Below are 27,355 nucleotides of genomic sequence, written 5' to 3' on the forward strand. Positions count from 1 at the left end.
GTGGTCAGCACAATGGGGTCTCCAACCCAGTGATCCCCTCCCCATTTTATCCTTCTCCATCAGCCTTCTCTCTTCACCTCCTATCTTGCCCAGCTTTATAACCACACTCCAACATTAGTCTGTCTCCTGCAAAAATCCTTAAGTCTTTTCCCTTTCATCCTATCATTACTCCTTACATATACTCGAACATAGCTTGACTCTGCCCCACCCAAAATCTCATTTTGAATTATAATCCTCATAATCCTCATGTGTCAAGGGTGGGACTAGGTAGAGGTGACTGGATCATGGGGGCAGTTTCCCCCATGCTGTTCTCATGATAGCGAGTGAGTCTCATGAGAGCTGATGGTTTTATAAGCATCTGGCACTTGCTGCTCTGTGAGGAAGGTGCCTGCTTCTCCTTTGCCTTCCACCATGACTACAAGTTTTCTGAGGCCTCCCTAGCCATGCGGAAGTGTGAGTCATTTAAACGGTCTTTCTGTTATAAATTACCCAGTCTTGTACATTTCTTCATAGCAGGTTGAGAACAGACTAATACTCCTCTATCACCAAATTTCATCATTGCCACTTTCAAAATGTGTCTTAAATGCATCTGATTCAGTCTGTCTCCTCCCTCATTCTTGCCACTGTTGAGTCCTCTTACTTATTTCCTCACCTCCACTCTTGACTCCCTTTCAAGCCACTCTTCTCTTAGCACCCAGAGGAATGTTTTTGAAATATCCCTCTGAGCATGTTGTTCTTCTAACTAAAATGTGTCAGTGATGACCCATTGCTCTTGGGATAGAAATGTAATTTTTTGCTGTGGCCCACAAGGGTCTTTGTGGTTTGGCCCCTGCCTGCCTCACCAGCATCACGTCACATCACTCTCCACTTTGTTCTTTACATCCTGGCCTGCTTTTTTGGTCTTATACTTCCTGTAGGCTAAACATCTGTCAGCCTCGGGGCCTCTGCACTGGGCTTTTCCTCTATGTGAAACACTTTTCTCTCCTTTAATTAGCCATGTCTTTCCTAACCTAAGGCCTCAGCCTAAATACCATTTTGCCAGGAAAGCCTTCCTTGAGCTCCTAAACTAGGTTTGGTCTTCCTATTATATATTTATATCCCATATTTTATAGTACTTACATTTATCATTTAAATTATTGTGTAATTATCTGCTTCATGTTTGTCTCCCCTATTAGAGCTATTAGATCATAAGCGCCATGAGGGTGGAAATGATCTGTCTAATTAACTGCCTGGGGAAGCTCCCAATACAAAGTATATACTTAATAAACATTTGTTGACTGAGTAAATTATGCATAAAGGCAGGTTATAACAATATGAGTTTAGATTAGGAAGATTATTGTGGAAATTAGAAAAAAGAAGCAAATAGGCCGGGCACGGTGGCTCAAGCCTGTAATCCCAGCACTTTGGGAGGACGAGGCGGGTAGATCACGAGGTCAAGAGATCGAGACCATCCTGGTCAACGTGGTGAAACCCTGTCTCTACTAAAAATACAAAAAAGTAGCTGGGCATGGTGGCACATGCCTGTAATCCGAGCTACTCAGGAGGCTGAGGCAGGAGAATTGCCTGAACCCAGGAGGCGGAGGTTGCGGTGAGCCGAGATTGTGCCATTGCACTCCAGCCTGGGTAACAAGAGCAAAACTCCATCTCAAAAAAAAAGAAGCAGCAAATAAAGTGAATATTGTAAGGAAACAATCAGAGAGATTGCTATTGGATGATCCATGGAAAAAGATAATCTCACTTCACGAACCTGTCAGGAGTAGGCAAAAATACTCCTCTTGCCTCTTGGAGAAAAACCCTGAAAGCAAGATCCTATCAAGTTAAGGAATGCCTCCTACAGAGATTAGAAAGACAAATACTCCATAAGAAAAAGCTGAGAGACAGAAGGTCAGTCCTGAAGCCTGAGTTTCATCCATGGGCATAAGCACCAATTTTAAGCAGGATTAAAGCCTCATTAAAGAAGCCTAAGAAATATGTTACTTTTTCCAGATATTTGGCACTGACCCAAGGTCAGCACTGGTTTCCCACCATATACACTATAACCTTCTTGTTTTTCTCTTTCATTTAGGGGCCGTTAAGTTTAATGATGGCCTGAGCTTAGAGGAGAGTTGCCGCCTTATTGAAGCTCTGTCCTTGTGCCAGCTGCCATTCCAGTGTGCTCACGGGAGACCTTCTATGTTGCCATTAGCTGACATAGACCACTTGGAGCAGGAAAAACAGGTACGTTAATGACTAATAGGAGCAGGAGGGAGCAAAGTTTATCTTCTCTTTCTTTTCTGGCTTTTACTATCCAGCTGTAATCTATCTTAATCCTTTCCAAAATAGGGGAGTTTTGCAAAATCTGCATTGGAAGTTTCACATAAAGCCTCACCTATTTCATCTTCCAGCTCAAATCCAAATGGACCTTAGACTGAACTGTTAGGTAACCCACATAATGGCTTTGTATTTTAAAACTTAACACGTGTACAGATTTACATATCCTGAATACCTGTGGCCTGCTGGCTCTAGGTGTGATAAGATGCAGTTCTCCCTGAAGCTACTGAAAGTTGGTAGAAGCACAGCAAATTCACTGTTGGCATGATATAGCCTCAACATCTGGTTTCTCGATAGTACCTGCTGGAAATGGTGATCTGTGACTAGAGCTGGCCATCCCCAAGGATCTCAAGTTATGGTTTGAGGATTATCAGGCAGGGACCCAAGCCTGGGGAATCTCTACATTATGCTTTGGCCCTGATTACCCAGCAGCCTGCAAACTACGATGTGGATAATGCAGTAAAGGCACAGAGCGGCTTCAATTAAGAACTTCTGTCCTAGGCCGGGCGCGGTGGCTCAAGCACTTTGGGAGGCCGAGGCGGGTGGATCACGAGGTCAAGAGATCGAGACCAACATGGTCAACATGGTGAAACCCCGTCTCTACTAAAAATACAAAAAATTAGCTGGGCATGGTGGCGTGTGCCTGTAATCCCAGCTACTCAGGAGGCTGAGGCAGGAGAATTGCCTGAACCCAGGAGGCGGAGGTTGCGGTGAGCCGAGATCGCACCATTGCACTCCAGCCTGGGTAACAAGAGCGAAACTCCATCTCAAAAAAAAAAAAAAAGAAAAAGAAGAACTTCTGTCCTTGTTACAGTCTTCAATGAAGGGGAATATGGAGAGCATAACGGGAATGCCCCTGTTGCTGCTTTCCAAAATCTTTTCTTTTGCTAACCTTTCCCTGCGAAGGAATATAAAATGTTTTCTTGCATGGAGATTTCAGGTATTGATGTCTTCTGACTCAACTAGTTGATTTTACTTCATTAAAACCTCTTTGTTTCACAAAGAAAACTGTGAGGAAAGTTTTGTCCCCATTGTTGAAGAGCTGCCATTGATCCTTAAAAAAGTCTATAATCTCTATTGAATCTAGAAGTTAAAAATCTAAATGGATTATAACAGCATACTTTGGAAAGATTTGTGTGCTACCTAGATTTTCATCCTGCTAATTGAAGTTATTCTTTCTTCCCATAGATTAAACCGAATCTCGCTAAACTTCGCAAAATGGCCCAGGCCTGGCGTCTCTTTGGAAAAGCAGAGTGTGATACAAGGCAGAGCTTGCAGCAATCCACGGCTCCCTGTGAGCCACCATGAGAACAGAATCACTAGTCTAAAAGGAACAAAGGGATGTTCACTGTATGCCTCTTAGCAGAGAGCAGCAGCAGCAGGTACCGGCACAGCCCTGACTGAATCAGCCCAGTGTCCCTGAGCAGCTTAGACAGCAGGGCTCTTTGTATCAGTCTTTCTTGAGCAGATGATTCCTCTAGTTGAGTAGCCAGATGGAATTCAAGCCTAAAGACAGCTCATTCATTTGCATCTGTGGACACAAGAGGTTACCATATAATGTCTACCTTTTGCTGCTTATTTAATGATAAAATTTAATGACTGATCGGTTGCTTGTTGTTTGAAGGTTGTGATTTTTGTTTTCATATAGTTTTTTTCTCAAGCTTCACATTTGCGTGTATCTAATTCAGCTGATGCTCAAGTCCAAGGGGATAGTCTGCCTTCCCAGGCTGCCCCCAGGGTGTCTCCGTCTCTTCCCTCTTTTCCCTTCAGTCTTCTTCACTTCCCTGTGCTGCTGCTTCCTGTGCTACATCTCAGGCTTAAACAGTTTCTCTACTTTCAGTGAAAACATTCCCTGAGGTCTTTCAGCAGGCCTCTAGTTACTTTAGGGATTAAAAACTATTGATTAAAAGAAGGAAAAGGGGTCAGGCACAGTGGCTCATGCCTGTAATGCTAGCACTTTACAAGAGGCTGAGGTGGTAGGATCACCTGAGGTCAGGAGTTTAAGACCAGCCTGGCCAACGTGGTGAAACCCCGTATCTACTTAAATAAATAAATAGACAGATAAATAGATAGATAGATGGACAAGGATAGAACGGTGAAAATTTAAAGTCCTGTTCCTGGTTTTTTGTTTTGTTTTGTTTTCTTTAAAAACTCAGAGACTGGGCCGGGCGCGGTGGCTCAAGCTTGTAATCCCAGCACTTTGGGAGGCCGAGGCGGGTGGATCACAAGGTCGAGAGATCGAGACCATCCTGGTCAATTTGGTGAAACCCCGTCTCTACTAAAAATACAAAAAATTAGCTGGGCATGGTGGCGTGTGCCTGTAATCCCAGCTACTCAGGAGGCTGAGGCAGGAGAATTGCCTGAACCCAGGAGGCGGAGGTTGCGGTGAGCCGAGATCGCGCCATTGCACTCCAGCCTGGGTAACAAGAGCGAAACTCCGTCTCAAAAAAAAAAAAAAAAAAAAAAAAAAAAAAACTCAGAGACTGATGTTCATATCCCAAACTAGTAAGATGGTGAAAATACTGTGAATATTTTTTCTTTTTTTCTTGAGACAGGGTCTCTGTTGCCCAGGCTGGAGTACAGTGGCGTGATCTTAGCTCATTGCAAACTCTGCCCACCCCCCTCCCCTCCCCCCACCCCTCCCCCCACCCCCCATTCAAGCAATTCTCCTGCCTCAGCCTTCTGAGTAGCTGGGATTATAGGCGCGCACCAGCACGCCTGGCTCATTTTTGTATTTTTAATAGAGACAAGGTTTCACCATGTCGATCAGGCTGGTCTGGAACTCCTGACCTCATAATCCGCCTGCCTCACCCTCCCAAAGAGCTGGAATTACAGGCGTGAGCCACCGCGCTCAGCTTTTTTTTCTTTTTCTTCCCAGCAAATATATTCTATCATATAAAATACGATTTTTGGGGGGGTACTTTATAAAGTATTTCTTTATGTGAAAGCACTTGTCATATCAAAACACAGCATATATTCAACCTAACCAAATATGTTTACACTTTTTCTTTCAGGAGACAAGAATTCTTTGGGTCGCTTTCAAATGGTATCTTGGTGTTACTACATTATGCCTATCTATTGCCCTTATAATTTCAGTTGGGACCAGGACTGATCATTCTGCAAATGCTTATTAGGCCATTCTCAATCTATTTCCCCCCCACCTTTTCACATGATTTGTGGTTAATAGGACTCAATAGAGTAAAATTGCACAGTAGGAAAAAAAAAAAAAAAAAGCAAAAAGCCAGCTGGTAATGTTTATTGCAACTGGGGTGCTATACAATTAGTAAGATGATGCAATGAGAATTTCCACTTTTGTATTTCCTGATCTGCCTGCTCAAAGTGGCTTTTATATCAATGGAATGATTTTCCTCATTTTTTAATACAGGAAACCAATTTGTGCTCATGGAAGAAAGGTTCCTTTGCCAGCAGCCTTGAAGTGAATCTTACAGGAGCAATGAAAGTATTGCATTCATTAGTGTCTGACCCAGAGGAGGTTCAGGGAAAACCTTCACTTGTTTTCAAGGGGATCCTTGTAGATTTACGTAATTGGAACCCTGAAGAACAGGCCCTACTGTCTAAAAATGGCTTTTATTCTTCTAAAGACATATAAACTGGTGTTTTATAGACGGGAAGACATGACCTTAGAAAGGAGGGAGTTTTCAGAGGATTTGCCAGGCTGTCGGGCTCTGCCTCCAGGCCCAATGTGGCAGCGTGGCCTCAGGGCCTCCGCCTCACTGCTCAAGGACTGCATGGAAGCCAACTGTCCTGGGAGTTTTAAAAATCTTTTTAAGGTCAGACCAATTTGAGGGATTTAAAAAAGTGTCTCAATGCCTCCTATTATGATTTCAGAAGGGTTTGCTGTATGTAATCCCAACTACTGTTTTCTTGAGAGTAGCAGAGGATTAAAAAAAGCTCTCCATGAATTATGTAACCAGGCTCCTGGCTAGCCTGATTCAAGCAATGTAAGAGATAATTATTCTATTTTCATAATTTATAAGTGTAGGGGCATGCATCAGCATAAAAACAACCTATTAGAGAAAAATATCTAATAGATTACCTATTAAGGTAATCTATTATCACCTATTAAGGTTTTGTGTTGGTTTTAATTCAGATGCCATAAGAACAAAGATACATGTAATTTATGATAGTCATCATTCACACCTCTATTGTGCTTTAAGGTTTACAAAATAATTTTTCTCATACTTTATCTTAATTCCTTGACAGTCTGTGAAGTAAGGTGGTAGTTTTATCACCATTTTACAAAGTGGGAAATAAAGATGGAGAACAGTCCTTTTAGGAACCTGGTTATCCCCTTTGTATAATAAAACTTCCGCAGCTCGGAGTTGTTCACTGGTTTACTGAAGGCTTAGTTATGAGAGCCAGAATTCAGACCCAGGTCTGTGTGACTTCAAATTGCACACTCATTCCTGTTATTACCAACATGCTGTCGCTTATATTTTTAATTTATTAGGAATTCGTTAGTTTATAAACTTGGTGATTCAACTTGATTAGATTCTGGTCACTGAAGGCTTTAGTAACTTCAGAGTAAAACTTGAGAGATGAGATGTGAAATGCAGCTTTTCTTGAGAGTTCCTTTTTCTGTGATATTCATCAACATGTCATTGAGACGTGAAGGTTCCTCTGGCTGCCTGTACCTTCAGGAGGCTTAGCTTTAGTCACTGAGAAAGACAAGGAAACTAATGATAGAATATAGCATAGCTTCCTCTTGTGTTAGGGATCAGAGTCACAGCTAGTTACAGCTAGCCCCTTATTATTGAAAGAGGAGGAGCTAACAGCCCCACTATCAAAACTAAGACTAGAGATGGCAATAGGAGCTAGTGTCAGAAAAGCTTAAGGCAAAGCACAAAGTGTAGGCTAGAACGAAGCCGGAGAATGAGGAGGGGCCTTGGCAGCATCCAGAACCTGGCTGGGGACCTGGAACTACATGAGATAAAAGAATGGAGGGGTCCTAGCAGTCAGAGGTTAGGAACAAATAAACATCTGGGATCTGGGCACGGCAGACAGTGAAAAAACCAAGGCAAGCAAAACAGTCAGAGCAGGAGGGGGCCCAAGGCCACGTTCTTGAGATGTGGAGCAGCGGGCTGAGGAAGCCATGCCAAGTGAGGAGAACAGATGCAGCTCAGCAGTTCGTAGCGAGCCCTGACAAGCCAGCTCAGCTGAAGCTTCGGGTGGCAGCCAGTCATGGCACAGTTGAGTGAAGGAAGAGCAGTTTCAGGCACCCAGAACCAGACTCCCACAGCTTGTTTTCCACCTTAAGAGCCACCCATTCCATCCAAACCCTTTGCAAAAGTCTGCTAACAGAGAGAATCTCCCAGTATACGGGCCTCTCGCCATCCTGCCTGTCTTTACTCTCTAAGATGAAGCTGCCTGTCAACGGTGAGATGGCAAACAGGTGAGTCCAGAAGAGGGGAAAAGAAGGAAGTCTGGAAAAACAAAATGCTGAAGAATCTGCACCAAATAAAGCCTTCTTTCCTTCTTCCTTCTATCCCTCCATTCATCATTCAGTAAATCTTTAGTGAGTCCCTTCTAAATGTATTGTATCAGAACTTGTGGGGGATATAAAGGAAAAAAATCATCACATGGCTTACGATGTTTCCAACTCTTGGATCATTTTCACCCCAGGCCCATTAGTTACAGAGCACTCAGGCTTACCCAGAAGCATCGGATATGGTCCAGGCAGGATCCAACCGTGTGGGAATCGCAGTGTGCTGCTGCATGTGGGACTCTTATCGAGCCAGCCTCACTCGAGGAGCAGCCTGAGGAAGTGGGATTTGTCCACCCTTGCCTGGCTCTGCCCTTACAACTTGTTCTTATCTACTTCCAAAGTAAGGAACGTCCCATGATGGGCCAGGCAAACAATCCAAAAAAAGTGGCTTGGAGTTAGCTACTGCAATTAGCAATTTCTCCTTATTCAACATTACATTACCTCTTTTTCATATTAGTTAATGCAGAATTTTATTTTTATGTATTTATTTATTATCTTCCCAAACCCAGTGTTTTAGGAAGAAGATTACATATAAATGATGACTTTTAGGAATCTTATCAAGTTTTTGTTTCTTCAGCACTAAGTAGCTTCTTTTCTAGGCAGGTCTTAATTCTAAATGCAACGTGCCTGAAAAAACTATTGAAAGAATCCATCTCTTGAGCATAGTATTTAATATACATATCAGGCAGTCACCATCTCAAGAGTGATTAGGCTTAAGCGCTGCCCTCCGTCATATGAGGGATGCCAAGAGACTAGAAGCCTAGACTTTAGCTCTTTATTAGGTTGGTACAAAAGTAATTGCAGTTTTTGCCATTAATAATAATAATTGCCTAGCCATTGTGCCGTATCTTGCAAGAGCTCTTCCAAACCACATTTCAAAATTGCTCTTTCATGCCAACTAGGTGCATGTCTAAGGGAGTTTTTGCAAGGACAGGTAGAGAGTATGATGCCTTTAAAATAATCACATCATGATCTGGTACTATCTTTATGGCAGGGCAGTTCTGATGTAGTGTTACAGATCATGTATTTTCATGATGGGACTGTGACTGGCAGCCTTCATTAGCCTAAAAACTGATGCAACAGATTGCTTTGCAAAATAGTTTTGAAGCACATCCATGAAATGTATGATCCTGTGGGTACCAGCACTGATTTCTTTGAGGTATCATTTTACACTTCAGTTTTTCCTGAGAGAGTATTTTTCAAAGACCTCTCTTCTGAGGCTAAATTAGGAATTTCTGTTCCTTATTCAAGTTCCAAGAATTGTGCTTCTCCTGCCCTCTACCCAAACTGGAAGATAGAAACCGTGGGAAAAAGTGTCTTTACAAACTGCACTGTTATCTAACTTGGTTTATTTAGCATATTCAGGAAGACTTCCACATTCATGAAATCCTAGTTCTATTAATTCTCTCCAAGCTACAACAGTTGTTTTTGTTTGTTTTTTGCTGAGTTTCTGGGTTCTGCCAGCAAGGCAGGGGTGGGAGGTGGGCACCCCAATACCAAGGCAGTGAGTTGACATGGAACTTGTTTCCTCCTGTTCAATTCTTGTTCTCTCTTTCTGATACTTGCCCCTCCTCAAATAAAGGGAGAGAGGGGAAATAGGAAGATGAGCCTCTATAGGGTTTACTTAATTGGGGTCATAAAGATTCTAAAACTATGCATTACTGCAGTTCTGTTCTAGCTGCTCTAAGAGTTGACCAGAAAGAGACAGAGCTTCTACTTATTAACCTTCATCCATCTTCGTCATGCCTGGGAAGGATGTTGGTGCTAATTTTAGACACAGAGACTAAGATGCACAAAGGACAAGTATCATAAAGCATTTTTGGAGCCAGAAACAGATTTAAGTTCCTTGCCTCTCTGCTGCTCTTACTCCAAACCACACAATTGTACCCAAGTGAATTGCTGTTAGAATTGGTGCCTTTGGAGGAGACAATTGCTCGTAATTGGTAGCTATAAGCCACATCACTGAGAAAGCGTGGGGTCTTAGATGCTTTAAGAATCATCGACAGACTGAGCCTGAGTGAGTCAGACTCTTCTGAGTCACATAGCTTTTAGGTCAGTGTAAAATACTGACTTTCTGAGGTCTTATTTTTTCCCTCTCTGGAAGACCTAAGGCAAAGATTTCTCTCAAGGAGATATCAAAGAATAGAGGCCTTTCCGTCAGAACCTAACTCTGCACAGTGTTAATCAAAATGTGGTTACCAGCCGGGCGCGGTGGCTCAAGCCTGTAATCCCAGCACTTTGGGAGGCCGAGGCGGGTGGATCACGAGGTCGAGAGATCGAGACCATCCTGGTCAACGTGGTGAAACCCCGTCTCTACTAAAAATCCAAAAAAATTAGCTGGGCATGGTGGCGCGTGCCTGTAGTCCCAGCTACTCAGGAGGCTGAGGCAGGAGAATTGCTTGAACCCAGGAGGCGGAGGTTGCGGTGAGCCGAGATCGTGCCATTGCACTCCAGCCTGGGTAACAAGAGCGACACTTTGTCTCCAAAAAAAAAAAAAAAAAAAAAAAAAATGTGGTTACCAGATCACCTGTTCAAAGCCCACGGGGTGCTTACTTGTTAAACATGCAGATTCTTAGTGCTCCCTCCACCCACACAGACACTGCACAAGAGGCCCAGCTTCAGACCTCTAGTTCCTAAACGTGGCAGAAATCTGGATCACCTGGGAGGCTTTTAGGTTAAAAACTGTCAATTACTGAAGTAGTACATATTAAGAGTGGAAACAATATGTAAACATAAACATACCAACAAAATTAGAGGCTGTCCCTCTGCTTGCCATGCTTGGTACTATACTTCTATACTGTTTCCCTATGCATGTACATATAACTTTGTTTTGTTTTTATGAGACAGAGGCTTACCCACTCTTTTGCCCAGACTCTGCTCACTGCACCCTCTTCCTTCTGAGTTCAGCCTCCTGAGTAGCTGGGATCACAGGTAGCCACCACTACACCTGGCTAATTTTCCTATTTTTATTGGAGACAGGGTTTTGCTATTTTGACAAGGCTGGTCTTGAACTCCTCATCTCGTGATCTGCCTTCCATGGCCTCCCAAAGTGCTGGGATTACCAGCGTGAGCCACCGTGCCCAGCCAGTGCTGTTTTGTTTTAATGAAATGAGTCCATATTATGCGTATTGCTCTGCACCTTGTGTTTTTTTCCCCAGCTTTTTTTTAACTAACAGAATATAAAAATGCACTTCCTTACAAATCTATCCTATTCTTTGAACACCAGGATCACAACTCAGATGCCTACAGGGGTTAGGCAGATAACATAAATGAGTTAAATTGGTCCAGCCAACCACAAACCAACTATTGCCATTTGGAAATGTTGGCCCAGAGTTGCCAAATTTGAGTTTTCAAGAAAAGCAAGAAATCTGAATTTTTGAATTGTGCCATCTCCAGATTTTTAAATATTGGTAACAAATTCACATTAAATGCAAAGCGAACCAGCCCAAATGTCTTCACTGCCCCTCCAGCCATCCTTTTGAAACTTCTATTGCCGTGTATACTTACTGTTCCATGGTGTGACTGTCAGTACTTACTCAACCTTTCTCCTGTTGCCGGACACTTAGGCTGTGACATTCCAACTACCGCACTGAACATTCTGTATAAATCTTTGTGCTTGTACAAATAATACTAGAAATACAGGTTCCAAAATGCCCTCTAAAAGGTACCAATTTACAGTCCTATAAATACTGTGTGAGACTATCCTTTTCTGGGAAGCTTTAAACAGATTCCCAGGTGGTAACCCAGAGATCAGATGCAGTGCATCTGTGTTGAAACCCAAGTCTGTATGTGTGAGTGAGCAGAATCACTCTCAGGTGATTCTGATGATGAGAGAGGTTTTGGAACTACTGTTTTAGCCTGTTAAGAAGCTGGAGGCCGGGCGCGGTGGCTCAAGCCTGTAATCCCAGCACTTTGGAAGGCCAAGGCGGGTGGATCACGAGGTCAAGAGATCGAGACCATCCTGGTCAACATGGTGAAACCCCGTCTCTACTAAAAAATACAAAAAATTAGCTGGGCATGGCGGCGCGTGCCTGTAATCCCAGCTACTCAGGAGGCTGAGGCAGGAGAATTGCCTGAACCCAGGAGGCAGAGGTTGCCGTGAGCCGAGATCGCGCCATTGCACTCTAGCCTGGGTAACAAGAGCGAAACTCCGTCTCAAAAAAAAAAAAAAAAAAAAAAAAAAAAGCTGTTTGGGGCCATTACCAGTGAATTGTAAAGGAAACTATACTTTCATTTGTCCTTCCATGTTTTATTTTTTTAGAGACAGGGTCTTGCTCTATCGTCCAGGCTGGAATACAGTGGTACAACCATAGCTCACTGTAGCCTTGAACTCATGGGCTCAAGTGATCCTCCCACCTCAGCCTCCAGAGTAGCAAGGCCACAGGCATGTGCTACCGTATCTGGCTAGTTTTTAAAAATATTTTTTGTAGAGACAGGATCTTGCTATGTTGCCAGGGTAGTCTCAAAACTCCAGGCCTCAAACAATCCTCCCGCCTCAGCCTCCCAAAGTGCCTGGATTACAAATGGGAGCCACTGCATCTGGCCAGTATTTCCATGTTTTATTTTTCCCTCTTAACTACAGCCCTCTATACAAACACAAAAAAGGCTGTGCTGCTGCTGTTTCAAGCAGTTCTGTCAGTGTGGGACAATAAATAAACCAACTATGGAACCTTCAAGTAGCTTTTATTGGCACAGCCTAGGAAGAAGTGTCGTAGCCATTTCTGAGCAAAAATCTGTATCCCAGCAAGGTATTCAGTGTTATGTTTAACACACTACTGAACCAGAAAGTTTAAGTTCCTGTAACACACGCAACCAGGTCACTAAGAGGCTCCAAAATCAATAAGTTAAGCCCTGCTGCTCTGTTAAGATCTGAAAGGCAAGACACAGTCCTGGATGTGTGCCCTTGTTAAGGGGTGACTAAAAAGGCAGGCACCAGTATCAAGGATTTTTTTAGGTTGACTCCTGTGCACTCCCACAGCGCAAGGATGGGTTTCAGCAGCAGCACTCAAGTCTCCTCTTCCTTCTGTATCTGCCTAAGCAATCTCTGCTTAGGACAAGTGTGGTTGGTCATAGGACATGATCATCAGGATGGTAGAGTTCACTCATCAGACGGTAGATGTAGGAAGGTGCATTCCCACCAATGTTGGAAATAAAGAGCGTAATGAGCTCTGGAGGGACGTAGTCAAACACAGGGCAGTGCACGCTGACCTTCTCCAGAATGTCCCCTGAAAGGCAACCACACGTGCTAAAGGTAAAATTAAGGCTCCCTCTCTCATAATTAAGTAGCATATAGATTCCAGGATGGAGAATGCAGGCATATTAGCTCCCCAAGGATGAGAAGCTATGGAAAAATGTGAACCAGAGGAGATGACTTGAGATCATGACACACCCTGCTTACACCGCCCCCATGCCTCTGCACAGCCCTTAGAATAAAATTCAAACTCAGGATTGAAGTTTAAGATCTGGGCCCTCCCTACCACACCACACGAATCATAATTTGGACCACTCTACCCCTTACTCATACCATGTATGGCCACCTTTTTCTAACAGGCCAAGCCCCTGCACCAGCGCATGGAAAACTTTCCCTGATCTTCGTATAGTAGACTTTGTTCCTTCAGGACTCAGCTGAAATGTCATGTCATTAAGTCTCTTGGCCGGGTGCAGTGGCTCAAGCCTGTAATCCCAGCACTTTGGGAGGCCGAGGCAGGTGGATCACGAGGTCAAGAGATTGAGACCATCCTGGTCAACATGGTGAAACCCCGTCTCTACTAAAAATACAGAAAATCAGCTGGGCATGGTGGTGCGTGCCTGTAATCCCAGCCACTCAGGAGGCTGAGGCAGGAGAACTGCCTGAACCCAGGAGGCGGAGGTTGCGGTTAGCCGAGATCGCACCATTGCACTCCAGCCTGGGTAACAAGACTGAAACTCTTGTCTCAAAAAAAAAAAAAAAAAAAAAAAAGACTCTTCCTCAATGTCAGTTAGGCCCCTAGCCACTTTCTGTCACACCACCCTTGCTTGATTTCTTCCTCATGACCTGATACTTTCTCATCTGTCTCTTTCATTCATTGTTATATCCTCAGTGCCTAGAAGAGTGCTGGATACATTGTAGGTGCTCGATAACTATTTCTTGAAGAATAAATGTTTATATAAAGGGATGAAGTCATTCAACTTCCAAGAAGAACTAGAACCCCAACTACTATGCCTTACTCTCAGCGGGTGTGTAAGGCCACCTTAGCTAAGGCTGCAGGCGTAATGAGCTGAGCTGCTGCCTTTAGAAGAAGCCAGAGAAAAGAACCCCAACACATGAGACTATCCAGGCTACAGGTGGGTTTTCTAAGTAGGAACATTTCACAGCCTGCTTCCTCTGGCAGTCAATCCACCAAAACAACTCCCAATAGCAACTGAAAACAAGTTCATTTTCCCAAGTGGTGGTTGTCTGTATTTCAAACAACATGCAAAGCCAAACACAGACAATGCTAGATGATCCAACCCCCACCATAGCCCCAACAAATCTAAAACATATTTGTTTCAACAAATTAACATGGACTTGATTAGGTCCTCAAGCACTTTGAGTTGCTAAAGAAAACAGTCCCCGAAAGAAATGTGATAAAAAACACAACCTGACAGCATTCAGGTCCACTGACCACCAAAACAACAAAAAGACCACAACACTCACACACACAAACCCTGAACACACACAACACACACACGCAAGCACATATGCACACAGAGCTTCTGTACCTTCTGTGAAAGGCAGGACTTCTTCAGGAGCCACAAACTTATGAAATGAGTCTTCTTCATTGGGGAACTAGAAAGGAAAAAATTTTTAAAACTAGACACCCAGCAATTCTACTCCTAGATATGTACCTGGAGAAATGAAAACACCTGTCCACACAGAAAACTTATACACAGATGCTTACGGCAGCATTAGTAACAAAAGCCAAAAGGTGGAACCAACCCAAATGCCCATCAGCAGATGAATGGATTAATAAATTGTGGTATGTTCATATAATGGAATATTCAGCCTTGAAAGGAAATTCTGACATATCACAACAAGGATGAATTTTGAAAACATTGTGCTAAGTGACAAAAGTCAGGCACGACGTGTCACATATGATTCCTTTTATACAAAATGGGCAAACCCATAGAGACAGGAGCAGATTAGAGGAGATGGGGAAAAGGAGAAATAGGGAGAGATTACTTAATGGGTACAGGGTGTTTTTCTAGAGTGGAGAAAAAGTTTTGAAACTAGAGAGTGGTGGTTGTACAATGCTATGAATGTACTAGATACCATTAAATTGTATATTTTAAAATAGTTAATTGTATGTTATGTGAATTTTACCTCAATTTAAAAAATAGAAACCTAAAATAGGTTGATGTTTTCAAAGCAAACAGCTTCTATCACTGATGAAATGGCCCTTCACTCAGTCCCTGCTTGTATTCAGGTTACAAAGGACAGGCCCTGGAACAATAACTGAACTGATTGTATGATCCAAGTTTCAACCTGCTTGGCATTTTCAGAAATGGTCAGGCGACAGGAATGGTGGCAATCATAAGCAAAAGGCCTTTTCCAACTACATACTGTCCTTACAATCTTGAGGGTATAATCCACTGAATAAACGCAGATCAATGGAGGCCCTGGAGTGAGTTAGGTGAAGTCCCAGAGTTCAAGCCTACCCTTTGGCTTCCTTCTTTCGGCTGGCTTCTAGCTTGAGACAGACAGACCTACCTGTGGGGAAAGTTTGAACATGGGTGCACAGACGATGAGTGGGGTGGAATGGTGTTTTGCTGCCAGTGCCAGAGTGTGAGTTCCTGTCACAGCTCTCAGGGCCCCATTGGCCAGGATGGTCTTCGTGCCAATGATCACCTTTGGAACAAGAAGAAAAGTGTGAGCCATCCTGGGGTGGAGCCTTAAAAGGGTCATTGGCCACAAAAAGCTGAATGCTCAGGCCTCAGAACTGGTATCGTGAGGGGTCACAGACTGGTAAAGGGGAAGGGATCCCTGGCTCAGTACAAGTTCTAGCTTAAAAGTGGGTTTCCAAGGAAAGAGTGAATGTAAAATGGAACAAGAAACTGCAAAACCTACTGTTCTTAGTCCCATATTTTCTGGAAATTGAGATGCCACATCTTCTGAGAAGCCAGGAACCTTTTCATTCACTATCTACAGCTGCCAAGCTCTTTGGGCATAAGGCAGGAGCCCTGTAGCCAATCACTAGCAACTGACACCCTTGTCTTAGTGCTATTTAATGCTTCATTTTTTTCAGTGCTTCAACCAAATTTAGAGGCTACTCCAAGAGGAACACTGATGCAGAAAAAGGGAAAAGAATTCAGTTTAAAAAGGCCCAAGTATGTACTTTGAAAGGTGCTAGAAATTTTTTTCTCTCATCATGGATATTACAGAAGGAGATAAAAATCAGTATTTTAGAAACATAATCTTCATGAATTCAACGTAACTCCAAATATACTCACCTTGTTGACTCTTGACATAACAGCAAAAATGGCAGCATCAGTCATGACAGTTGTCTCAATACCTGCTTTGGACAAATTGACAGCCATTTCATGACCCTGCAATTGAAGAGAAAGGCTGATTCTAAGAGAAAGAGTGAGAAATAATGAAAAGTGCTCTCAAATGTAACTGGGTCTGGGGAATTGTGTGATATGGGCATATCTAGCACTTAATGTCCAACAGGTAACTCGTTTTTTGTACTACCATAGCTCTGGTAAACTGTAGGGAAGCCCAAGGGAAGCTAATAAATGTAATACTTCACAGCAGCACTAGAGCTGCCACAAAACTGGAAATACAAGGTGCTCGTATAATAGAATCAAGATTGCTGACAAGATAGCTCCTGGCTCATTATTTTACAATATCCTGCATCCTTAAATATTTCCTTTTTGAGACCTATTATTTACTTAGGATTGAGTGAGGTCACACCAAGCATCAGTCACCCCCAAGGTAATTTACCCTGTTTTGATTCCTAAAAGAACCAACTTATCTTTCCTTGGACTCAGCAGTTCACCTACCTTTTTTTTTTTTTTTTTTTTTTTTTTTTTTTTTTGAGACAGAGTTTCGCTCTTGTTACCCAGGCTGGAGTGCAATGGCGCGATCTCGGCTCACCGCAACCTCCGCCTCCTTGGTTCAGGCAATTCTCCTGCCTCAGCCTCCTGAGTAGCTGGGATTACAGGCACGTGCCACCATGCCCAGCTAATTTTTTGTATTTTTAGTAGAGACGGGGTTTCACCATGTTGACCAGGATGGTCTCGATCTCTCGACCTCGTGATCCACCCGCCTCGGCCTCCCAAAGTGCTGGGATTACAGGCTTGAGCCACCGTGCCCGGCTTTCTTTTTTTTTTTTTTTTTTTTTTTTTTTTTTTTTGAGACAGAGTCTAGCTCTGTCACCCAGGCTGGAGTACAGCGGCATGATCTTGGCTCACTGCAACTTCTGCCTTCCAGGTTCAATTCTCCTGCCTCAACCTTCCGAGTAGCTGGGATTACAGGCATGTGCCAGCATGCCTGGCTAATTTTTTTTTTTTTTTAAACGGAGTCTCCCTCTGTCTCCAGGCTGAAGTGCAGTGGCGCAATCTCGGCTCACTGCAACCTCTGCTTCTGGGGTTCAATGGATTCTCCTGCCTCCGCCTCCCGAGTAGCTGGGACTACAGATGTGCACCACCACACCCAGCTAATTTTTGTATTTTTAGTAGAGACCAGATTTCACCATGTTGGCCAGGATGGTCTCAATCTCTTGATCTTGTGATCCATCCACCTTGGCCTCCCAAACTGCTGGGATTACGGGTGTTAGCAACCACGCCTGGCCTGATTTTTGTAATTTTAGTAGACATGGGGTTTCATCATGTTGGCCATATTGGTCTCAAACTCCTGACGTCAGGTAATCTGCCGGCCTCAGCCTCTCAAAGTGCTGGGATTACAGGCATAAGCCACTGTGCCCAGCCCCAGCTTTCTTTAACCACTCTTTAAGAATGTTCATAGGATAGGCCAGGCGCGGTGGCTCACGCCTGTAATCCTAGCACTTTGGGAGGCCAAGGTGGGTGGATCATGAAGTCAAGAGAACGAGGCCATCCTGGTCAACATGGTGAAACCCCATCTCTACTAAAAATACAAAAAATTAGCTGGGCATGGTGGCGCATGCCTGTAATCCCAGCTACTCAGGAGGCTGAAGCAGGAGAATTGCCTGAACCCAGGAGGCGGAGGTTGTGGTGAGCCAAGATCGCGCCATTGCACTCCAGCCTGGGTAACAAGACCGAAACTCCGTCTCAAAAAAAAAAAAAAAAAAATGAATGATGTTCATAGGATGAACAACTTGAAAATTCCCTTAACGTTTTACTTTATCTTCTCAATGTCTCAAAGTCTTGCTTATCAATTCAAGCTTGGAATGGCCCTACCCATCCCTTGTTTATTTCTTCTTCGTTTTTTTTTCATAGCAACTCCAGCAGTCTTCTTACCTGGCAGAAAGGAGCACACTCTGCTACAATGACATGGAATTTCCTCTTTCGGGCAGCCTCTTTGAGGAAGGCCTCTACAGTTCGGGAGAAGCCAATGGTCATAATCACCTCGTTGGAGTGAATGTGCTCCAGAGCCTGGGCTGCAATGTTTTCCGTTGTCCCTTCTGTAAGAACAGTTTTGCAAGGAAAATATGAAACTGCTCTGCTATATCACAAACACATAATGAGTGTACGGAAAAAGATGTCTGCCCTTCACATGCACTGCCCATCTAGCAGAACCCGGTACCACAGGATTAATGTGCCTAAAGTGAAATGTCAAAATGTTGCCCAGGCTGGTGTTGAACTCCTGGTGTCAAGCAATCCACTCACTTTGGCCTCCCAAAGTTCTGGGATTACAGGTGTGAGCCACTGTGCCCAGCTGTCACAATTTCTTTCTTTCTTTCTTTATTCTTTCTTTCTTTGAGACAAAGTCTCACTCTGTGGGCCCAGGCTAGAGTGCAGTGGCATGATCTCAGCTCACTGTAACTTCCACCTCCCAGGTCCAAGTGATTCTTGTGCCTCAGCCTTCTGAGTAGCTAGGATTATAGGCATGCGCCATCACGCCCAGCTAATTTTTGTTATTTTTAGTAGAGACGGGGTTTCACCATGTTCGAACTCCTGACCTCAAGTGATCCTCCTGCCTCCGCCACCCAAAGTGCTGGGATTACAGTCGAGAGCCACTGGGCCCGGCCCACAATTTCTTAGAAGCGCCACTCCTCAGGGATTTTCCGCCTGCCCTCTTCCAGAAGTACTCCTACTTATCAACCACCTCTCTGTCACTACACAGCTCATTACAAGTGATTCTGAAGACAATGAATTCAGCCAAGGAATGGCAATCTGGGAAATCCTAAAGTGCTGAGAGCTTCTGCCTAAAAGAATTCTTCCTCCAAAAGGTGGCCACAACACTTCCACATGAATGACCAGAGAAGAAAAATGGGGGAGGAATTTGGAAGCAGCTTCTTCATACTCTGATTTATGAGTATCTGCAGGTCACTTGGGCCGCAATGACAAGGAAGATGGAGGTAGTATATTGTAGTATGTATAAAAATTCAGAGATAGTGGAGGAGGTCTATTGACCTTGGTTCTCTAGGGAGTTCATTTTCTTTACAATGAACATAAAGCTCTGTCATAATAGAGTCTCTGCCACTTCACAGATTTGTAGTCTATCAAGAGTTGGTCTGTAAGGAAAAGTAGAGAGGGTTACTTTCGTCCTATCACCTGTTCCAACATTTCCTAATCAGGAAGGAGGACAAACTTCTGAGAACCAGAAGACTGATAATCTCCCATCTCTGCTAATGAACAACCTTCAGGGGCTTCTGTTCCCTTATTTGCCTGTGACCAGTCCCATCTTCGCAGCGGTCAGGCCTCTTACCCAGCTCCACTAGCAGCTCATTAATTGCCTCAATGATGTTGGACTGGAGTTGGGCATAATGGATGCTGAAATCCTCGTTCAGGCCTCCGGAGGTCAACAGTTTGTGTAGGGACTCCTGCTGATCACTCTCATCGCTGCGTCCATGAAGTCTATGGAGGCAACAAGACCCAAAGAGAGAAGTGGGGAGAAGGAGTGGTCAGGCAGGTAACAAGGGCTGCTCAGCTCCAATAAAGTCTCCGAGCAGGGAGAGACGCCCGTGCAAAGTGTCACTGGATCCAACCCGGGGCCCAGGACGTAAGTCTAACCTGCCATACTCCTCCCGGATAATCTTGAGCACTCTCCGCACCATGTTGCCCACGGTGGTCTCGGAGGGCTGAGCGGCCGTCATCCTCCTGCCCTCTCTGCGGATCAGCTCCATCAGCTCCCCTACAGTCCAAAAGAGAGAGGATAAGAGCAGCCAAAGCGAAGTGAGGCCTCGGAAACTTTCAGCCTTGGGATCGGGAACGGACAGGTGCCGGGTTCGCCGACAGAGGCAGGCCGGCCTCACCCGCGTTGCTCCAGCGGTGGTCCGTGATGATCTGGCGCAGCAGCCCCAGGGTATCCCGAGCCATTTCCTCGGAGCTGCGGGGCCCACCACCCCGCTTCAGGGTCTCCACGAAGCTCTCGATCCTCTCTGACAATTCTGAGCCCTTCGCTGCGGCTCCAGGCATCTCTAAAGTAGCTGCCTTCCGCCTTCAGCGGCGGAATCCACACCTGCCAGACCACACAGTTTACACTTCCGGGGCGGGCGAGGTCGGCTTCCGCTGTGAGGGGAGGGGGGAAACCTCAAGTTTGAGAGGAGGCAGGCCACGCCTCTAGTTGCCGCTTTCCCGCCCCCTTCCTCTGTCTGAGCCAATCAGCGACGTGGGACTCGGGTCATTCAGTTCCAACTGGCAGTCCCCGCGCCTCCGGGGCTGGGGGACCGGAAGCGGCTTTTCTTGGCTCAGCCGAAGGTGAGCAGAAGTAACCCGTCCGGCGTATAGAGGGTGGCTGGTGCCGTTGCTATGGAAGCAACAAGTCTCTAGGCGCCTCCCGACCACGATTTAAGGCTACACTGAAGAAGTTTCGGCACTCCTTCCTGGCTTCCCAGCTCGGGGACCGCCTGGTGCCCCGACACTGACGCTCTGAATGCGTGTCCAAGGTCGGTTGTCCCTTGGGCAGACGCCTCACTTTTGTTCTGTTATATTACTTGGTACTGTTTGCGCCTTTGTCTAGTAGGTTCACCTCTCTGAAAACAAGGACCATATCTTTTGTTGCTTTTGTATTCTCAAGGCCTAACATGTTTAATAGAAGACGGCAGAATTAGAGATGAGGAAGACTACCAACCATTAAGAAGATTCAAAGTGGGAGCCAGTGCAGAAGCAAAGGTGACATCCTCCGATTTGGACAGAATTCTCTTCCTACAGAGAGTATAGCATAATACCAAGAGTTACTATTCACCTAAAGCTTACTGGATGTTGGGCACTGTGTGAATTGCTCAGTTAATAAGGTCTGAAATAGGTCCTCTTATCCCCATTTTACAGATTGGAAAACAGACCCACAGAATTTAAGCAGGTAATAAAGGGATGAGTTCATACTTAAATCCAGGAGTATATGAACCCAAAGTCTGTGTGTAATAGAAATCTCTATTTCCTTAAGATAAGTTCTTCAAAGTGGAATCCTTAGGCAAGCACATTTTAAAGACTTGTTACAATTGACAAATTGCCCTCCAAAAAGATTATGTCAATACCAAAGTTAGCCAAAGGCAGTACAAAGAAAAGAAAATTACAGATCAATATCTGTCATGAACATAGAGGCAAAAAATTTGCAACGAATTACTAGCACATCAAATCCTGCAATACATTTTAAAAAAAGAATAATATGTAATTACAAAGTAAAACTTACACCTGGAATGCAAAGCTGGTTAAATACTTAACAATATAATAGCCGGGCGCGGTGGCTCACGCCTGTAATCCCAGCACTTTGGGTGTCCGAGGTGGGTGGATCATGAGGTCAAGAGATCGACACCATCCTGGTCAACATGGTGAAACCCCGTCTCTACTAAAAATACAAAAAATTAGCTGGGCATGGTGGCACGTGCCTGTAATCTCAGCTACTCAGGAGGCTGAGGCAGGAGAATTGCCTGAACCCAGGAGGCAGAGGTTGCGGTGAGCCGAGATCGCGCCATTGCACTCCAGCCTGGGTAACAAGAGCGAAACTCTGTCTCAAAAAAAAAAAAAAAATATATATATATATATATATATATATATATATAATACACCATATTAACAATCTAAGAAGTAAAACCACATGATCGTGTTGATTGATGCAGAAAGAAGCATTTAACGAAACTGAATATTTGTGATAAAAACTCTCAGAAAACTAGAACAAAAAGCAACTTCTTGAACTTGATAAAGGGTAGCTGCAAAATCCTATACCTAAAAATATTTCATAGTAAAAGATTGCTTTCTCCCTAAGATCAGCACAGGCAAGGATGTCTACTTTCACCACTCCTATTTGACATCATATGTGAAGTCCTAACCCTTGCAATAAGCCAAGAAAAAGAAAAAGCATAACAGAATGGAAAGAAAGAAATTGTCCCTGTTCACAGAAGACATGATAGTCTGTCTACACAGAAAATCCCGGAGTCAACAGCAACAAAAACAAAACCACCTGGAACTAATAAGTTTAGAAGGGATACAAAAATTATATTTCTGTGTACTAGCAATGAACATCAGAAATTGAAGTTGAAAATATAGTTGCTCTAAGAAGCCATAAACTATTTGTCAATTTTTCTGTTAGTTTTTATTTATTTGTTTGTTTATTTTGAGACAGGTTCTCACTCTGTTGTCCAGGCTGGAGTGCAGTGCTATGCTCACTGCCTACTGCACCCTCAACCTCCCCAGGCTCAAGTAATCCTCCCACCTCAGCCTCTTGAGTAGCTGGGACTATAGGCACACACCACCATGCCTGGCTAATTGTGTGTTAATTTTTAAATGCCTTTAAAATTGTATCAACTTACATGCTGGTTAGCATTTACCATATTATAGCCAATTTTGGATATTGTCATTTTTAAAATATATATCAAGTCATTTTAAAAAATAAGGTATATAGGCCAGGCATAGAGGCTCACACCTGTAATCCCGGCACTTTGGGAGGCTGAGGGGCAGATCACCTGAAGGTCAAGAGTTTAAGACCAGCCTGGCCAACCTGACAAAACCCTGTGTCTACTAATACAAAAATTAGCTGGGCATGGTGACACATGCCTATAGTCCCAGCTACTTGGGAGGCCAACACAGGAGAATTGCCTGAACCTGGGAGGTGGAGGTTGCGGTGAGCTGAGATCACACCACTGCACTCTAGCCTAGGTGACAGAGCAAGACTTTGTCTAAAAAAAAAAAAAAAAAGTATATATTATTTTATATATACTGAAGAATGTATATGTGCGTGTATGCAAGTTATAAAGCATGATGACAAAATGAACAGGTTGAGGAATGTGAACCAATTCCTCACTTTGAAACTAAAATATTCAAATTAGTAGAGATAGAAAGCAGAGTTGTATTGATCGGACACAGTAGCTCACACCTGAATCCCAGCACTTTGGGAGGCCAATGTGGGAGGATGGCTTGGGCCCAAGAGTTGTGAGACGAGCCTTGACAACATTGAAACCCCATCTGTACAAAAAATTTAAAAATTAACTAGGTGTGGTGATGCATTCATGTACTCCCAAGTAGTTTGGGAGGCTGATGGGGGAGGATCTCTTGAGCCTGGGAGGTTGAGGCTATAGTGAGCTATGTATGATTCTGCAGTGAGCTATGATCCTGCCACTGCACCCCAGCTTGGGCTCCGGGCAAGACCCTGTCTCAAAAAAGAAAAAGAAAAGAAAGTAAAACTGTGGTTGCCAGGGTCTGAGGGGAGGGAGAGAGTTACTGTTTAATGGCTACAGAGTTTTAGTTTTGCAAGTTGAAAAGAGTTCTAGAGGCCGGGCGTGGTGGCTCACGCCTGTAATCCCAGCACTTTGGGAGGCCGAGGCGGGTAGATCACGAGGTCAAGAGATCGAGACCATCCTGGTCAACATGGTGAAACCCTGTCTCTACTAAAAATACAAAAAATTAGCTGGGTGTGGTGGCGCATGCCTGTAATCCCAGCTACTCAGGAGGCTGAAGCAGGAGAATTGCCTGAACCCAGGAGGCGGAGGTTGTGGTGAGCCAAGATTGCGCCATTGCACTCCAGCCTGGGTAACAAGAGCGAAACTCCATCTCAAAAAAAAAAAGAAAAGAGTTCTAGAGCTAGATGGTGGATAATGGTTGTGCATTTATATTGCACAACAATGTGAATGTACTTCATGCCAGTTTTCACTAAACTGTACACTTAAAAAGAGTTAAGGCCAGGTGTGGTGGCTTACGCCTGTAATCCTAGCACTTTGGGAGGCCAAAGTGGGTGGGTCACAAGGCCAGGATTTTGAGACCAGCCTGGCCAGCATGGTGAAACCCATCTCTACTAAAAATACAAAAATTAGATGGGCATGGTGGCACACGCCTGTAGTCCCAGCTACTCAGGAGGCTGAGGCAGGAGAATCACTTGAACCCAGGAGGCAGAGGTTGCAGTGAGCCGAGATCGTGCCACTACACTGCAGCCTGGGCAACAGAGCAAAACTCTGTCTAAAAAAAGGGGGTAAAGATGATAAAATTTATGTTTCGTGTTATTTTACAATTAAGGAAATATGTGGTATATTTCACTTTTTTCTGCTCAATATGACATTCATAAAATTTACCCATGTTGTTACATGTATCTGTAATTCTCTTATTTGCACTGGTGATCTTGTACTGGTGAGAACTTGTAGTTCTCATATTTGCACTAATATTTCATGTCACTCTAGCATAATTTATGTATTTCTTTTTTTCAACAGACATTTGGGTTGTTTCCAACCTTTTTAGGAGGAGTGGGTGAATATAAACTATAAATAGTCCTGTGTATGTCTTGGCACTTATATAAGTGGAATAGCTGGATCATAGGCTATATGAATGTTCAACTTTACAAATAGATCTAGTTGTACAAAGTGGTTCACTTAATTTATGCTCCCTCCAGCAATATTTAAAGAGTTTCAGCTGATCCACATCCTTACCGACAAGTGATATTATCAAATATCTTCTTATTTGGGAATCAGCTAGGTATAAAATGATATTTTATTATGGTATTAATTTGCATTCTCCCGATTACTGTTTATTTTTTTCATGTGTTTATTGGCCATGAGTTTTTTTGTGAATTGTCTGTTTGTGCCTTTTACCTACTGTTTTTGGCTTTAAAAATATTTCCAAATAGATTTGTAGGAGTTCTTTATATATTCTTGATACAATCTTTTTTCAGTTATTTATTGTATAAATAAGTATCTTCTCCCAAGTATGGCTTGTCTTCTTTACTTTGAGATGTCTTTGAACAGAGTTCTTGATTTTAATGTGTTCAAAGGTATCAGCCTTGACTTTTAGACTTGATGCCTTTTCTGTCATATTTCAGAAATTCAGCCAAGCACAGTGGATTTGCCAGGTGTTGAGATTACATACCTATAATCCCAATAATTTGGGAGGCCAAGGTAGGAGGATCACTTGAAGTGCAGAGTTCTAGACCAGTCTGGGAAAAATAGCAAGACCCTATTTCTACAAGAAATTTAAAAAATTAGCCAAGTGTGGTGGTATGTGCCTGTAGTGCCAGCGACTTGGGAGGCTGAGGTAAGAGATTTGCTTCAGCCTAGGAGTTTGAAGTTGCAGTGAGCTGTGATAGCACCACTGCACTCCAGCCTAAGTGACAGAGTGAGACTTCAATTCAAAAAAATTAAAAAAAAAAAAAAATCCATCCAGGTGCAGTGGCTCACACCTGTAATCCTTGTACTTTGGGAGGCCAAGGCAGGAGGATCGCTTGAGCTCTGAAGCTTGAGACTAGCCTGGGTAACAGAGCAAGACTTTGTTTCCAAAAAAAAAAAAAAAAATTTAATTGTCTAGGAATGGTGGCTCACACCTGTGGACCCAGCTACTTGGGAGGCTGAAGTGGGAGGATCTCTTGAGTCTGGGAGGTCAAGGCTGCAGTGAGCCATGATCATACAACTATACTCCAGCCTGGGCTGCAGAGTGAGTCCCTGTCTGAAAAAAAAAAAAAAAAAAAAGAAGAAATTCTTCCCTAATCCACAATTATAAATATAATCTCCTATATTTTCTTCTGATTACTAAAAAATATATCTTTACATATAATTTGGAATTACATTTTATGTAGAGTGAGAAGTTGAATATAATTTTATTTTTCCATTCTTTCTCCAGTGATTTTTAATGTCACCACTTTCATATGTCAAATTTCTATAATGTGTGAGTCTGTTTTGGAACTGTTTGATTTCATCGCTGAATGTGCCTATTTCTGAATCAATCTGATATTCTCTTAACTATTGTCTTTTTTTTTAAAAAAAAAAAAAAAAAAAAAAAAGAGGCTCACTGAAGCCTCGGCTTCGCAGGCTCAGGTGATTGATCCTCACACCTCAGCCTCCCGAGTAGTTGGGATTTACAGACACAAGCCTTTTGTATTTTTTGTAAAGATTAGGTTTAACCATGTTGCTCAGGCTGGTCTTGAACTTCTGGGCTCAAGTTATCCACCTGCCTTGGTCTCCCAAAGTTCAGGGATTACAGACATGAGCCACTGCACCCAGCAACTATTGTTTTGTTGAACAAAAGTTTTGGTCTCTGGTAAGAAATTTTTTCTTGCTTCATTATGTTCTTTAAGAATTATTTAACTAGCTTTGGGCCTTTGCATTTTTATTATATATTTTATTTTGTATTATTTATTTGTTTATTTATTGAGACAGAATCTTTCTCTGTCACCAGGCTGGAGTGCGGTGGTGCGATCTTGGCTCACTGCAACCTCCAGCTCCCTGGTTCAAGCAATTCTGCCTCAGCCTCTGTAGTAGCTGGGATTACAGGAACGCGCTATCATGCCCAGCTAATTTTTATATTTTTAGTAGAGATGGGGTTTCACCATGTTGGCCATGATGATCTCAATCTACTGACCTCGTGATCCGGCCACCTTGGCCTCCCAAAGTGCTGGGATTACAGGTGTGAGCCACCACACTGGGCCTTTTTATTATTATTATTATTATTATTATTATTATTTATTTGAGATGGAGTCTCACTGTGTCACCCAGGCTGGAGTGCAATGGGACAATCTCAGTGTGATCTACTCACCCCAGCCTCCCAAAGTGCTGGGACTACAGGCATGAGCCACCATGCCCAGCCAATATTTTATTTTATTTTCTAGTGACAGGGTCTCATTCTGTTGCTCAAGCTGGAATGCAGTGGTGCAATCTTGGCTCATTGCAGCTTTGACCTCGTGGGATCAAGCAATCCTCCTGGCTCAGCCTCCCGCATAGCTGGGACTCTAGGTTTGCCACCATACCCAGCTAATTTTTTAAATTTTTTGTAGAGACAGAGTTTCACTCTGTTTCCCAGGCTGGTCTTGAACTCCTGGCCTCAAGCAATCCTGCCTCACCCTCCCAAAGTACTTGGATTACAGGCATGGCCACTGGCTCAGCCATTTCCATATATATTTTAAAAACAACATTGCTAAAAGATATTTAAATTTAAAACTTTATTGAGATTTTGGTTGGAATTGCTTTA

General features: G+C 43.5%; 2 protein-coding genes and 1 long non-coding RNA gene across 6 annotated transcripts in view; 2 read left to right on the forward strand and 1 right to left on the reverse strand.

The window, feature by feature from the left end:
* Nucleotides 1-3,919, forward strand: part of MLH3 (mutL homolog 3) — a 36,162-nt gene extending 32,243 nt beyond the window's left edge. For all 4 annotated transcript variants that reach the window (XM_039469339.2, XM_074392964.1, XM_039469338.2 and 1 more), the window contains 2 exons: nucleotides 2,066-2,217; nucleotides 3,499-3,919. In XM_039469339.2, the coding sequence (XP_039325273.1) occupies nucleotides 2,066-2,217; nucleotides 3,499-3,618 (272 nt within the window). In that variant the 3' untranslated portion in view covers nucleotides 3,619-3,919. The remainder of the gene's footprint in view (nucleotides 1-2,065; nucleotides 2,218-3,498) is intronic.
* An 8,563-nt stretch (nucleotides 3,920-12,482) lies between these two features.
* EIF2B2 (eukaryotic translation initiation factor 2B subunit beta) lies at nucleotides 12,483-20,476 on the reverse strand. The gene is made up of 8 exons (XM_003924553.3): nucleotides 20,233-20,476; nucleotides 19,991-20,111; nucleotides 19,686-19,834; nucleotides 18,275-18,438; nucleotides 16,286-16,381; nucleotides 15,546-15,683; nucleotides 14,558-14,624; nucleotides 12,483-13,041 (listed from the first exon to the last, which is right to left on the reverse strand). Exons 1-8 carry the CDS (start codon nucleotides 20,393-20,395, stop codon nucleotides 12,884-12,886), a joined length of 1,056 nt encoding a protein of 351 aa, XP_003924602.1. The 5' UTR covers nucleotides 20,396-20,476; the 3' UTR covers nucleotides 12,483-12,883.
* A 145-nt stretch (nucleotides 20,477-20,621) lies between these two features.
* LOC141583500 (uncharacterized) lies at nucleotides 20,622-23,981 on the forward strand. Its single transcript, XR_012516126.1, has 2 exons — nucleotides 20,622-20,865; nucleotides 20,997-23,981. It is a non-coding gene; the product is annotated as an uncharacterized LOC141583500 (long non-coding RNA).
* The last annotated feature ends 3,374 nt before the right edge of the window (nucleotides 23,982-27,355 follow it).

Source organism: Saimiri boliviensis, chromosome 2 (assembly GCF_048565385.1).
Source record: "Saimiri boliviensis isolate mSaiBol1 chromosome 2, mSaiBol1.pri, whole genome shotgun sequence".
NCBI classification, from domain to species: domain Eukaryota; kingdom Metazoa; phylum Chordata; class Mammalia; order Primates; family Cebidae; genus Saimiri; species Saimiri boliviensis.